This window comes from Trachinotus anak, unplaced genomic scaffold (genome assembly GCF_046630095.1).
Source record: "Trachinotus anak isolate AG129_WGS33_773 ecotype Australia unplaced genomic scaffold, CSIRO_AGI_Tana_v1 ptg000007l, whole genome shotgun sequence".
NCBI lineage: Eukaryota > Metazoa > Chordata > Actinopteri > Carangiformes > Carangidae > Trachinotus > Trachinotus anak.
In genome coordinates, this window is record NW_027273858.1 from 20,208,952 (window position 1) to 20,224,448 (window position 15,497).

The 15,497-nt window shown below is 41.9% G+C and overlaps 1 protein-coding gene across 3 annotated transcripts in view; it reads left to right on the forward strand.

Moving 5' to 3' along the window:
- LOC139623233 (adhesion G protein-coupled receptor A1) overlaps window positions 1-15,497 on the forward strand; it is a 163,718-nt gene that overhangs the window by 16,093 nt on the left and 132,128 nt on the right. For all 3 annotated transcript variants that reach the window (XM_071481287.1, XM_071481288.1, XM_071481289.1), the window contains exons 2-4: window positions 551-622; window positions 13,057-13,128; window positions 15,422-15,493. In XM_071481287.1, the coding sequence (XP_071337388.1) occupies window positions 551-622; window positions 13,057-13,128; window positions 15,422-15,493 (216 nt within the window). The remainder of the gene's footprint in view (window positions 1-550; window positions 623-13,056; window positions 13,129-15,421; window positions 15,494-15,497) is intronic.

The window sequence follows — 15,497 nt, forward strand, 5'->3', positions numbered from 1 at the left end:
AAAACAGGAAATGTAGTGAAAACTGTCATTGAACGAATCAAATGAAGGAGCTGCATCGCCTCTGAATATTAATTCATCACTTAAAGATCCCTGTGGTGGCTTTCATTGATTTGTTTGCTGTTGTAATGTGAGCAGTGGATGGATGATTGAATTGTGCTGAACTGGCATTTCTTTAAGCTTTTCTATTAGGCTGATGTTTTGACATGGAGGAGCGGAGGGTGGGGGTGGGGAGGGGGGTGGCTTGGATCATTACCTATCTTAACCACAAATGGCCATAAACAAGACAGAAACGTGGCCGGGATGAGTAATTTACAGCCGCAATCTCATCAGAGATAAATCCTTATCTCTGGCCAACATATTGACAGTCAGAGGATAAACAATTTATCAGCCATTTGAATAAGTAATTTCCTGCAGCTTTATTTTTGTGATATTTACAAATGTTCCTCCCTTCACTCATTCTGTATGCTCACCTTGTCCCCTCTCTTTCTCTCTCTCTCTCTCTCTCTCTCTCTCTCTCTCTCTCTCTCTCATATCTTCTGCTCCTAAATAGAAATCTGAGTAACAACAAGATCTTGCTGCTGAGGAATGGCTCCTTCTATGGCTTAGCTGCCCTGGAAAAACTGTGAGTACTTAAATCAAGCTCTCTTAACTATTTTGTCCTCCCCAGAGTCTTAATAGCTGTCATCACGGGAGTGATATTGCTTTATAGCGGTGGGGAGTGGGGCACAGGGGGACATGGTGTGAATTAGGAGATCCTTGTCAGGGGTTTACCCTGCGGGAGTCTTGCCAATGGTTTTCACCTTTCAGCCCTCATGCTTAACCTCAATTGCCACAATAAATGTCTTAAAAGGAAAAATATATGGCATCATATAAAGGCCTAATGCAGAGCAGGATCAGGGAGCCTAGATGGTGTGACTGACTGAGTCCATGTTGATGATTCTCACAATATATGCAGTGTCCCAGAGGGCTGTATGCCTGCAGCTTGATGATGAGCTCCATGATGGCCTCCCTGGCACCTCCAGCCTGCCCGCTTGAGTCAACTATTGATTGCGCACAGCCCAGTGATCACTGCTTTTCTACCTGATGGTGACACTGACATTGGCTGATGAGGAGGAAATCAGACAGGGGCTGAAATCAGATGCAGAGGATGGCTTGATAACTCTCTGCCTTTCAGTCAGTCATGCTCAGATGTATGCCTGCGCTCTCTAGCTCACACATGGAAGCACACATATTAATCTCACACACACACGAGCTACATCAGTGACTGCCTTGAATATTATCACAGTCAGTTTGGCCCCTGTCTCCCTTGCTGCTTGACAGTTAAATTAAGATTGGAATAATGTCAGTGGAATAATCCTGCCCCTCTTTCACTCCTTTTTGGGTGGCTGTGTCGCCGGTCTCCTTACAGGATGATGTCACCTGTCTCCCCGGGCCTTATTAGTGCCATTAAACCTTTCTACCCTCATCCCTCCAGCTCCTCCAGAGTGACGGAGAGATGATTGCGAGACTTTTAAGGACACTCAGCCAGAGGTTCATTATGGCTGACCTCTCGGAGCAGCACTTTGCATGCCCTATTCCTTCCCTTTACCTCACACTCTGGGTACAGCCTGTCCATCCGTCCTGCAGCATTTGGCAGAGATATGTCTGTCGCTAGCGGTTGACGCCAAGCCAGGTAGCCCAGTGAGTTGAAAGTGGCAGCCAGCTGTTCTCTCGTCTGGCCCGGCCGACGGACTGCCTGCCTGCACGGCTGGCTGACTGACTGGATCAGAGGGTTGTGGTGAAGTGGCAGCTGATTGACAAGCTTAATAACGCACGTGTATGTGTTTGCAGTGCTCCTGCTGCAGCTGTGGACTCAGCGTACCTCAACAAACAGACCTTTTGGGGCAGGAATGGAAACTTTCTGATCCCAGAGCCCAAAGTATTTTTGTATGAAATGGAATTTTCATGAATTATTATTTTATCCAAAAACATATTTTCTTATTCACCACTGCTGGGATCTAGCCATGCAGTTAATTTTGGTTTAATTTGTCCTGGTTTTGAGACATTTTTCTAACTCCACCCCAAGGCTAGGGAGGTGAAAGAAATTTCATTGCTCACAGTGTTCAAAAGTTTCTACAGCAGCGCTAGTAACTCTATGAAGCACTGACAAATCATTTTTACTTGATGATGGTGCAAGATGAAAAGTTAAAGGACCACCATAGTTGTTACAGTGCATCCTGAGGCAACTATGAATGTCTGCACCAGATTTCATGGCAATCCACCCAATAGTTGTTGAGACATCTTAGTTAAGATCAGAGTGGTGGACAAACTGGCATAGACATCCCCAGAGCCACGCTGCTGGTGTGAATAAAAATTCAATAGCAATGTGTTTTTCTTGTAAGTCACTCTGGATAAAAGCATCTGCAAAAAAGTCGCTAAATGTCAATGTAAATGTGTTTTTCCAGTTATTCTAGATAAGCCACAGAACAGTTTTCATGTAGAAACTGTATATTTTTTATGGCAGAAAGTAGCTCAGCTGAAAACTGCCCACAGCCTGTTCTGTGGATTATTTAAAGGGAATTTGTCTGATTTTTAGTTCCTGGGTTTAGTTTCATGGGTCAAATTCCCAAAAAGCCAGATCCTTAGATTTGCACAATGCAACCAATATCTTCTTTTTTGTTAGATCCTTCTTGCCTGGTAAAAGTCCCTATCTTTCAAACCCCATGCCCCCAGTTTGTATGGGAATACAAATCCTACAGAACCACAAAAGACCTATAACTGTAATACTCACTGTGAGTAAACTGACCTTTGTGTGTCAAATCTGTGGATCTGTAGAGTTTCAATGCTGTGAGTGAATGAAATGTAGTTTCATTCACCCCTACTGGTAGCAGGAAGCCATAATCTTACATCCAGGGCATTTTTTTTAGCATTGCAACTTACCAAACCTCAGAAGGTCCATCCTAATACTCATTACCATCATCGTGGTGTTCTGTGGAAAAGCTAAGCAGCAACTTTATTCATTCTCCAAGGAAAACACTTTAAATGTGATTTGCCTCTATAGCCTAGATAGCCTCCTCTTAATGGAGGCCCCCTGTATGTTGGATGATGGCCTGAATCGCCCCACATGGACACAAGCCCATTACCATCAGCCAGGCTGGGTCCCACGGGAGGAAAAGCCGGAACAAAGCTCATCTCTGTTCTCCAGTCAGGACACTGAATGTAGCTTTTGCTGCTTCATCATGGTTTCCCACTGCAGAAACCCTCAGTGTGTGAAGAATCTGTGTGAAATAAATGAGGCTGGCTCTCACACTGATTACACTGCATCAGATTTGACACTGTGCCATGATAATGTTTTTATTAGATATATTGGATCGAAAATACATTTAATTGAACAATATAAGATTATTTTTACCACATCTACATAGAATATATGCACAACCTGCATCGTGTGGAATGAGTAGAGTCAGAAAAAGAAGTGCTGCAGTCGGCCTACACACTTTTCACACTCAGGTGAAAAAAAAAATAGAGGATTAAATGAAACGGATTGATTTTAGCTTTGCACAATCCAAAAGTAACTTTACACTACAAAATTATGTATTGGTATAACCGTAAGGTACAAGTATTTTCAGATATCTGACATGGAATAAGCACACCCCTATTGGCTGCAGGCGTACTGTGTATCATTGCCTTCAGAGACGAAGTATCTTTACTGTAGTGGTTATTTTTATAGTCACAGTGCTGGATATGCCAGTGCTTTTATTCTTAGCAGACTGCCTAAATCTTTTTATTGAAAGTAGTGGGTCTGTTTTTTTCGTCTGCTTGACCAGACGTTATTTAGCCTGAGGAATGTGGAGGCGTGCTGAACAGACCGAGTGGACCTCGGCTAAGGGAAGAGACACTATCAGAATTCAGAATGGCGTCTGCAATTGCTCATTCTGAATAGCAGGTGACAGGAGGTCTGAGGAGGCGTCCTTTAAAGTTTTTGCAACTCCTGTTGTTCCCAACAACGAGTTGACGTTTATTCAGTCTTGCTTGTGAATGCGTCTCCTCGAGAGGTGATGGATGAGGGTGTGGCAGACCGCTGAAGGACACATCCTCCGGGTGTGCATAAGAATGGGTGACAGGGTGAAGTCCGGACTCGGAGAGCAGGAAAACTTGATGATCGCATGATCATAAAACAAACTGACCCTGCGGTTATCCTCAGTCGGTCGAAGGTCAGAGGTTAGTGGCAGGGACATCAGAAAAAAAAATCACAATATTATCGATCCATTGGAGTCAATAATACTTCATCACAACAGACCACTCAGTCCAAGATTTTAAATACATATCAGTGTGTCACTTCTGTCAATATTCTTATGCCATGATGCCAGTGGAAAAGAAAATGTCCCTGACTGAGGTACCTCATTATACACAATAGAAATTAAATGTGAAAAGATGAATTTTTCCCTCTTATTCTCAAATTATGAACTATTTAAATTTACATCCTTCACAAACATGCGCATCAATTTTCTATTAAAAACACTGAAATGGTGCAATCTGATTAAACCCCCAATACTAACTACCTTTTCAGTCTTTTGTGCACTTTTAATCTATAATTATGTCATATTTCTATTTACATTTCTATTCAGCTTCTGTGTGTGCTTGTCTTGTGGTAGTTTTAATGTTGGAGAGCAGTTTGCTGTTGCAGTGGTCATCAACGTTTTCCAGATTTTTCTCCATCACGTAAAACGCATGGCTGTTTTTTTACTGTTTACCTAAGAGGGGACACGAAGTAAGATGAAGCCTTAAATGGATCAAAGCGAAGCCTTGAAATATGAATGCTTTTATTGTTATTTTACAGGAGGCCATTGCTGGGTCACAGTTGAGGCGAAACATGTGAGCTCCATGGGTGTGACTGATTTACTGACCAAGTTTGGAGAGACAGAGGAGACAGATTCGTCTTCTGTCCCGCCTCTGCTTCACTCCTCTGGTGCTGTTAGTCACAGATCGTCTCCCACAATTAAAAACGTAGCAGATGGATGCTGTAAACTACATCATAATTTAAGAGAAACATTTATAATATTCATTTGCAGCTTGGGAGCATTGGGAGTTGTTTCTTTTTCTGTTGTGTTATGCTATTTAAAAAATGGCAAGAGAGCAGGAGGGCTCAGATCAAAAGGAGCTCTTAGAAGAATTTGTTTCACACTCTCCTTGACCTTTTGCTTTGTTGTGATAGAAATATCTCACACTGATGAGAACAGTAGCTCCAAAATAGGATACAGTTGTGGAGCTGTAAAAGTAAACCTTCCTCACAGTCTCTAAAAGCACGTTTCCTACATGCTGTAAAACTGTGTCTATTGGTTTCATGTGACTGTTTTCATTTTGAGTGTGGGCTGAAGTGAAGGTGTTTTCACATAGGTGACTGGCGTTCTGCTCTTCTAAGGCAGATGTGAAATCTAAATAAAATCACAGCAAATATCCTGTAAGTGCTGCTCATCCACCCACAAGGGATAGATTGCGCCTTAGAGGTGGAGATGTTGAAGTGACAGAGACTCTCATCTTTGCTTTAAAAACCTGTGCAATTTCAAATATACTGTTGAAATAATAATAATAATAATGTCACTATTTATGCAAATTATTCCCTGCATTACATTGATGAGTGTTGACTGTTTCCAAGGCTTTTTGATTGTGCTGTGAGTCTTGCCAAGAAGGTTGAATAATTAATTTATGCCCACAGGTCCTGTATGTAATATTTCCATAATCCAAACACACATAGAGGAAGGTCCATTGCTGTTTGATGCTCTGGCAACGATAGCTACAAGGCTGTCACAATGCCTGTCAACACATATTTATTTACAACCCAGTAAGTGGTTATCTGTCTCGGTGAGTGTTTGCTGTAATTCAGAGCATGTGGCCAGGCCTTCCCTCAAAGCATCTGCAAACTGACCCATGAATATTTAACACGTGAATAAATGGTTTTAATAAACACATCCCACATTAGCAGCAGAGTTGGTGCCAGTGTATATTACATTTAGTCCTTTTCATGACAGAGCCAGTTAGAGTTTTTACAAGAAGGAGGAGAGAAGGAAAGAAGGAATTTGCTGCTTCATTTTCAGTTGCAGAGCAAACAGGCTAATATCCTGCCTAGATTATCTGCCTCTGTCTTGATGTCTGTAAAAATAAAAAAACCCATAGGTCGTCTGTACAAGCAGCTTTTTATGACCCATAGCTTCATTTTATTGTGAGGTAACCTCTAATGATGGCAGAGGCAAAGGAGGGAGTCAGGTGATGTAGTATACAGAGCAACAAAATCCATGTCATGGGGAGGTTGATGTGGATGAATGGGTGGACAAAACTCTCCATTTGAAACCAATCGGCATTCAACAATCTTAACCGTGATAGTAACCATGACGATGTAGGTCCTCTAACCTGAGGGAAGTATTTATTTCAACTCAAACCACAACCTTTTACAAAACCTAAAGTATTTTTTGGGCTTAAACCTGGCAAAACCATTTATTGTTGTTACCATGACGACAAAGTTGCTTTATGCCTGTCGCTGGTATCCTCTTATTGGTTTTATTATCGTTACCATGATGACAAAGGTTGGGGACATAGACTGTAAATAAACATGGATGTAGCCTCTGTGAGGTCACCCACAGATTTCTGAAGAGTGGTTTTGAAGCTCAGTGGGCTGCTCTTCGCCGCCATCTTGGCAGTGCCTGACTCCACCTGACTCCCAGCTAATCAAAAAATGGGCAAAGAGGTGGGACGTGTGGAACTGAAACTGAAATGGTGAATGCCAGTTTGTGGTAAGCATACGCTCACCCACCTGTCGGTGGCACACTGTCAATTATGCAGAACTTTAAAGCTTAATAAAATTTAAACAAGTGAGTTGTATAAAAATTCACCTTCTGTACAGTTGCCATCAAGGGAGAAATTAGCCATAGAGACCAAAACTGTAAACAGGTTTATTTCTGCTGTAAAGTCAGGCCTTTTTACATGGCAGTGTATGGGGACTGACTTGCTTTTGGAGCCAGCCTCAAGTGGCCATTCAAGGAACTACAGTTTTTGGCACTTCAGTGTAGGCGCCATTTTTCAGCCCTGGAGATTGTTGCTTGGTCTGTTATACGTGCTCCTTTTACGCTCCTATGAGTTGAATCCCAGGGTAGAGACAAGCGACCTGTATAATAGTCTTGTTTTTTCCACTCAGACTGTGACTGATAATTTTCATCATCAAACAGTACGGCTGAGCTTGATCGGAATGTTATTAGTCTAGCAATCCATCCAATAGTTGTTGAGAAATGTGAACCTCATGTTGGTATAAAAGTGGACAGGAAGAGGCTCTAGGTGTCATGAAAGTCAGCTGGATGAAGTTTCTGGAGATCATGATTGTGTAACATGGCAGCAGTTGAGATATTTAACAGAAAAGGTGGTGCGGGAATCGCCAGTGTGCGTGTCTTGACTGAGCCGACCTTATTATTAGCCCTCTGACATATGGGATTCTTCTTGTTGACTGGAGACAAGGTGCCTTTGTGAACAGACGTTCTGATTTAGATACCAACATGCCGCTGAGAAACATGAAACAAGTTACACTAATGAATGTATGTCATCGTCTCATTTCAGTAAGTGCACATACAATGGAATTCATCATGCAGCGTTACTTTGCATTTGGATGAGTGCCCGAGTGGCCGCAGCAAGCTTCACTTTTATTTGCTTATGTACTTGATGTAGAGTTTGACCTTTTGTGAATCTGATGGTATTTTGATAATTATATCAGCATTGAGATCCATTAATGAGACTGTCCATGATTAAATACTGTCTGCTATCAAAGAAAAAACAGTGCTCTGTGTAGAGGCGGGGACTTGAGTATGTGTGTGGTCTGGCCATTGTCCTCTCTGGCCATTTATGCTCACAGTGAGTGTGTGTGCACACCTCCATGTCAGTGTGGCTGTGTGATGTGGTAATAATCATCTTGATTCAGGGAGAATCCGGCCATTAGTGTCACACAGTGAACAGGCTGATATCCTGAGGGTCACATGGCTTGGGAGAAATTGAGCAGGCCAAGATATACAGTGCAGTTTAAATTAATTGGGAAGCCCTTCAGTAGCTTGTCAAACATAAACCACAAATGGTGGAGTTTATACTGAGGGTTGCTCCTGCTCTTCAAACATGCAGGGCTGGGGGAGTAGAAAATGGTTATTCTTTAAACATTCATCTCATTTGAGCTGCTCCAGCTGTATCTACAGTGGATATGTGGGGCAAGATTCCCCAAAGGTAGTTTTCATTTGTTTGTATGTGTGTGTACTATAAATTTTCAAATTGTGGCCAAGGCCTTTGTTTACTTCAACTGAAGAGAAAACCAGATTTTTTAAAATTTTTCTAGACAGGCTATTATCAGAGTCAGTATTTCCCCCTGCTCCATACCTATATTAAATATACTGTAGTAAAACGACTCCCTGTCTTCTGATCTGCTTCACTTCTCTGTTATTATGTTGTTGCTGTATGCTGCTATCACACATTCAGTAATTTCTGTTTTACATTAAAAGCCTCAGGTGGCCTTGTTCCCGATCTGGAGCGCTGTTATTGTGAAACACTGCAAATGTGTACACAGGAAGTGTGGAGTTTTATTAACAGCAGCATGTCAGTATACAACTAAACAATCAGACTGGGAAACTCAAACCAGATGAGTGGTGAGTGGGGCATTACTGTGATGTGGCACTAATCGAAATAATATGGAAATGAAGTTTATGCTGAATTTATAACCGGTAATTTTCTGTGTTCCTTTAGCCTTTATTTGAGTGGATGCTACATGTGTGGTAGGATGTTCTTGTGCAGGGCCGTGCTGTAAATTGTCAAACAAGTGAAATTGTATGTTAATGCAATACAGAGTTTCCCAGTTGGTGAGTCCATTGACAGCTGATCATGGCTGGGTTGCAAGCAAGTGGATCCACTAAACTAAACACTACATATGACGGTATGAAAATTTTAACCTCGGCTTTACATACACAAAAAACACCTGTTTTATTTACCTTATTACCAAATCTATTCGCAGCTTATTCTGCAAAAGCCATGTCAGAATCCTGTCTATGCATGAATTAGTTAGTTTGACGATTCACACAGAAAAAAGGTTTCAACCAATTTTTTGAGCAGAGTTAGGCAAATTCGAGTCTCAAACCTGCCCCTAGGTGGTCGTCTGTTTCTGTACCTGTGATGTGTCCAGCTGTGCCCTCACTCAGTGTGCTCTGGAACAATCTTCAGCTCATTTGCGACCCTGAACAGGATAACCAGTTAAGAGAATAGATGGGTGGAAATAAACCTGAATGAGTTGTGAAGTGAAGTGTGGATTTTGACTGTAATGACTGAGAGGAAATGTGGATCCCAATGCCGGAGCCACTGAATGAAGTTACAGTATAAACAAGTAGCAGCACCCTTGTTTGTGTTTGCATACAGAGAGATTGAAGAGAGGGGGACCCCTCGAGGTCATGACCATCAGTGCTACTTTTTCCCGTATGCGAAGTGGATGTTGCACCTTTGAGACATTTTATCACCTGAAACAGTATGATTTTCACCTTGTGAGTGTGTGTGTCTCAAAACTGGGACCCTGCAACTTTAAAATGCTGAACGGTTCAGGTTAGACATTTAGTTGTGATGGTTAAGGTTAGGGTAAAGGGCTAGTTGAATGCCTTATGACAATGACCCCACAAAGATGGCTGTACAAACGCGTTTGTGTGTGTGTGTGTGTCATCATGGCAAAGTGTTAGGGTTAGGTGTCCTGGCGACATGGACTGTAGCAGGAACTACCACACAGGTGGGTTTGAGAACTTTGACAGGTGTTTCTGTTTGTGGACAGATTTTGTCACTACGATGGCGTCACAACTTTGAAGATATTGTCATGAAAGTTCACAGGTGTAGCTTTGAGATCACAATGAAGGCTGTGTTTGAAGATGGGTGTGGTCTGACCCCTGAGTACTGTGCACTCATGTAATAATACAGTAATAACTGAGTATTCGAGCTGACATGTAAACATGGTCAGGTGTGATCCATGTGTAATATGGCCCCTAGTTCCATTTTGTCTTGGGCCTGTAGCAAACAACAGAAGAAAATTCACTAAATCAAAAAGGACTCTGGTGCTACAACAATACAAACTTCACAATATGATGTATGCTTTGCTAATAATTCCTGGTTTGTTTTATCCTGTTTGGGCCACCACATGTGTGGAGCTCGCTGACAGTGGACATTGCGGATCATGCCAGACAGTTAGTCACAGAAAAGGATGCGAAATTCACTTTCAAATAGTTTCCTCTGATTGTTAAAACTTTTTGGCACTTATCCTGTCGTATAATGTAGCAGACCACACCCGTCTGGAGCCTCAGCAGTTTAACACACAATAATAATTTATAACATTTATTCGCTGATCCCTGTTGGCTCAGGTCTGATGACGATAAAAGGTTGCTGTGTTGCCCAGGATGCCATCGTTTGTTTTATATGGCTTTAGAAAAAAATTACCTAACCCAGAGAGTCAGTGAAACAAACAAGGATGCAGTTGACACTTAAGTGCACTGTGAATAACATGACAACAGTATATTGACAAAAATCATATTCACGATTATTCGCTCAGGGAATATTATGAGAGCAGTGTCCCTTAAGGTTGTCTCTGCTGTTGGTCGTATACAGAACTAGATTCAGCATTTCCTGATACTTGTGCAGTAACACATTTCCTGTATGTAGACTCCCTGAGCAGTGACCTCTGACCCTTAGTAAGGCAGTCAGTCGATAAGGTGGAAAGTTTTGAACATTCAGCAAATTCAGAGACGGCAGAGCAGTCAGCTGCAAGGCGGTTTCAGGATAAAAGGAGGTGCTGCCGGCACAACGGACGACCTTTTGACCTCCACCCTCCACCTGCTCCTTTGTAGCATTTTGTACAGAGAGAGAGCGAAGAAGAGAGCTAGCCGCCGGCTGACCCGGCTGGACCAGAAGGTTAGTTCATCTGTCAGAAAGGCAACTTCAGTGTTCCTACACCTTGTTGTGTGAATGACAAATCCTGGAAAGTCTCATTAGTTAATGCGATAGTGAAAAGTCAGCAGAAATAGAAAGTTGTTTGTTTAGCTGCATGTTCAGATGATGAGGTCAAACCAAGCACACATCCAGTACCAAATAAAAGATTAAGAGAACATCTGATGTGATGTGAAAGTCATTAAAAAATGAAAGTGAATTTTTTTCTTCTTCTTCATTTAAAAAAAGAGAAATACAGGAGGTGCATGTCAGTTACACATTTACACTTTTTAAGTCTGGCTACAACCTGGTTGGAGTTACTGGGGACTCCTAATGGTGCAGACAAAGTGTGTTTTAACTGTGTACCAAACAATTTAATACAAGACACAGATCATTAACCTGAGATAGGAGTCATTTGTTTGCTGCTAATGATGGCTTGTCCTCTGTATGTGTAACTAATGCTTTACATCCAGCAAATTAACATCAGTTACTGTAACCAAACCACAGCTGAGGCTTTGTATGTACTGTAGTGACGTAGATAGCTGTGTTGCCAGTCTCTAGATGAAAGGTGCATTACTGTAGGGCTCCTGTAAATCTTTCATCCTGTACTGAATGTAGTATGGTGAGTTGTTTAGCACCTGCTTTGTTAGGTAAAAGGGAGCATTTTGTTACCAAACTGTCCCACAAGTCGAATAAAAAGAGTTGTAGCATTACTTTTATTTTCACTTTGGGACAATGGCTGTGGGGCTGATAGTTATATTGGTCTTGTTTTGTTTCTTTTGGCCGGCCCTGATTCGGCCTGTGTGACTGTTCATTTTAAAAAGGTTTTGGGGCAGAGTCCAGCTACATTGTTGCTCACATTTGGAAAAAGGCGCTACCTTTCTTCTCATTCTCATCACACTGGACACAGAGTGCAGAGTTAGAGGAAACCAGGGACACAATTTCAGGAAGTTTTCTTTGGCCTGCAGAGAAAACCAGAGAGGAGATTTTTCTGAGATCCATTTTTAGTAGCGTCAGAGGTTTTGGGATATAGGCAGTGGGGGCGGACAAGGAGTGCCTGGCTGGAAACCGTAACTTGTGTGTTTTTGCCTCTTGTCTGGATGTGGTCTGGGTCTTAGGTATGCAGGAATTAGTTTGTGCTGTCCAACTAACAGGTGCAAGGTGGTGGTGGGGGGGGTGACAATACTGTATTGCGCAGGTATCACAGCAATAATTTTAAAGTTAAAGTTATTCTTTGGGCAATTTTGCCTTTTTAAAAAAACGTGATAGGGACAATGACAGAGACAGGAAAGCTGACAAGCAGACAGGAGATGACATGCAGCAAATGCAAACGGCACAGGCTGGATTTGAACCCAGGCCGCTGTGGTCAGGACTGAAATTAAATGGTATGCACTCTACCAGGTGAGCCACAGAGGCGCCCCATTACTGCTTTTGGCTGTTGGTATGGCATGAGTACACTGTGTGGTGTGTTGCTGTTGTGTTCACAACAACAGAACATTGTTTGCACAGACAGTTCTGCTCTTAAACGAGTCCAACACAGAAGAGAGAAACTGAAACTGGTATCGATCCTATTGATGCTAGAATCGATCCTCCAAAACGAGACGTAGCATCGGTAGCATCGGTAGCATCGATGTTTTGGGATCAATCTGCCCACCCCTAGTGCAAGCTTACTCACTAATGAATGGCTCCAGCAAGGAAACATTTTAATTCAAAAATGATTTAAGAATAGCACAAGTACCTAAGTTGGCACTTGGAGTTCTCTTATTTTTCATTCTCTGGTCCTGCTGTACTTATGCAAGACTTAAATTTTCTTCTTTCCTGCAGCTTGAAAAACCGAGTCCTTCCTTTTATTCCCAGCTGATAGCAAACCATTATTCTGTAGACTGCACTCTGTGAGCAATATAAACATCCTCATGCATGTTTTGAATGAATCACGTTTCCTTGGAAGGCACAGGTGTGGGTGTATGCAGTCAGCAAGCATGAGTGCAAAACTAAAGCCTAACCTCTTCATGTCAATGCAGAGAACAGATAGATAGATAGATAGATATATGATCACTGACTTAACTGTTGTCGCTAACCCTTCCTTTCTCTCTCTCTCCCCTCCAGGGACCTGAAGAATAATTTGATAAGCACAGTGGAGCCCGGGGCCTTCCGTGGTCTGTTGGCTCTTAGGAGACTGTAAGTATGATGAAGCCTTGTAATAGCCTTCTCTAGGGGACACAGGGACAAGTCTTCTGATTTTAGAGACAACGAGAAGGAGTGTCTTAACTGCAGAGTAAAGAGAGTACTGAAATGTTTAACTGAAGCAAATCTGCTGAAACTACTATTTCAGGCTTTTGTGAACTTTCATTATCCAGACACATCTAACTGAGGCCCTTTTTTTTTGAAGCAGCGCCTTCCTTCATGTTAATACAGCCAGACACAGTCACATGTGGGACCTGCCTGCTGTGATTTGGGAGGGTTTCATGTTTTGCCAGAGGGCACATCAGCTGTAGGGGTTAAGCAAAAGGAGAACATTTGTCATTTATTTCCTCCACTCAGTATTTGGGGATTAGAACTACTGACCTTTTGCTGAGGCTATAGACATGCTTCCATCCACTTGTTTTTATGCACATTTTTAATTTAAGCATTTAAAAAAAGAGTGGACACAAAAAAGTTTTTATGCTTGGCTGATGTAGGAAAGTTGGTGAATCAATAAAAGTTAATGTGACAAAACGCCATGGAAACAGATTTAGTGGATAAATCATGACGTAGGCTAATGAGCCATGTGACTAAAATGACCACTGAGGCTCCCACTCCACTCAGGAGAAGGAAAACAGTGGCAGAGGAAACAGACTGTAACGTTCCTCAAATTAATGAAACCGTTTGAGGTTTGAATGTTGCTCTTTTAATTATGTCATCTTGTTGCGCCAGTATACTGGCACCCAACTGGAAAATTAGCACCAACAGCTGTTTATCAATGCACCCAACTTCAAATAGTCACGTAACAGTGGTAGATCATCATTCTGGAGTCAGCAGCTTCAGACATAAACATTAGGTGACATGACCGTTCGTTACACAGCTACATGTAGCTACACTTTACTAACTTTAACCACCACAGAGAGACTCCTGATGGACCGCTACAACCTGCAATGACAGGATCATGGGACCAATGAAGTTAGCCAAGCTAGCACTGCTGCTAGTGACCTAATCTGTTAGCATGCTGACTGACCACCACTGGCAATTTTTGAGATTTTACCAAAAGAAATATTAAAACTGACACATTTCAGTAGTAATATTGATTATAGAAAAGGATGATAGCATCTTCAGCAGATATAGTACAGAAACTGAATAACTTTCATATAGATTTTAATTATAGTTCTCAGAATCAGATCATAGTTAGGAGGGACGTCAGGCTTGCTACAAATCTATATTCTTCTTCTTGTTACTTTGGTTTGAATATAGTTCTACAAATTTTCAGGGACACTTATGTGTAACACCTCTCTCAGTACAAATAAACGAGCTGGGAAGGCTAATGAAAATTTGCCTACTGACACCTGTGGCTGCCTCCATCTGTCATGTGATCTTTACCTTTGCAGGTTGTAGAGGGTCGGTCCTGGCTACTCTAAACTACTGATCAGACCACACCAAGGTGTAGTGGCAGTAACAAGGGAGTGTTTTCATGCTTGTCAGTTAAAATGTCCTTACTTCTTTCAAAATTTAAGTGTTTTATAATGTTTTTTAGTTGACAATATACAACTTGTTCTTTGTAAATTACATAAAATGTTGAGTTGAGTACAAAAGTATTTACAATTAACAAAGCTGTATAAAAGTTTTTTTTCCTTTGTTTGTGATGAACTCTTCTACTCAAGTAATTTTTTCAATTACTCTCATCCTGGGGTTCTACATATAGGCTTCAGAGTGAGTGACATGATTGCAGCCTGATATTTAGTGGGATCTGCGCTGGCAGGGATGCAAGCAGTGAGTTATTCAAGCTGATTTAGGGCGCGTGTGCGCCAGGCTCGGGGAGCAGCAGAGTGCTAATTTAAGTGCTCCCCAACTGGTCATTACTCGAGTGCTCTGCTTATTTTCCCACAGCTGCTCCAGCAAAGCAGCTCTTTAATTACAGAGTGCGAGGGCATGGAGCCACGGACGCGACAGCGCTCAGGCACTCGCATACAGAAGCCCGCTGCGTTTGTGTGTGTGTAGGTGTGTGTGCCAGCAATGCTTATGTGAGGAGTAAAAGGTTACAAAAGGTCAGCAGAGATATTCCAGGATGTGGAATAGATGAATGAAGATGGCACTGGTTTACTAACACAGCTTTCAGAGCTGTTTAAGTGCCCTGTGTTTTAAGAAGGCAAGCATGCATGAAAACAGACACATATTTTTGCAGATGATTCCTATTTTGTTCTGACTGAGATATCAGTAAAATTTATGTTCATTACATGATCTGCTAGATGTTCTTCTCTCTTTACCTTTTTTGTCCTTATAGGGACCTGTCCAACAACAGGATTGGCTGTCTTTCCCCTGAAATGTTTCTCGATCTGGGCAACCTCTCAAAATTGTGA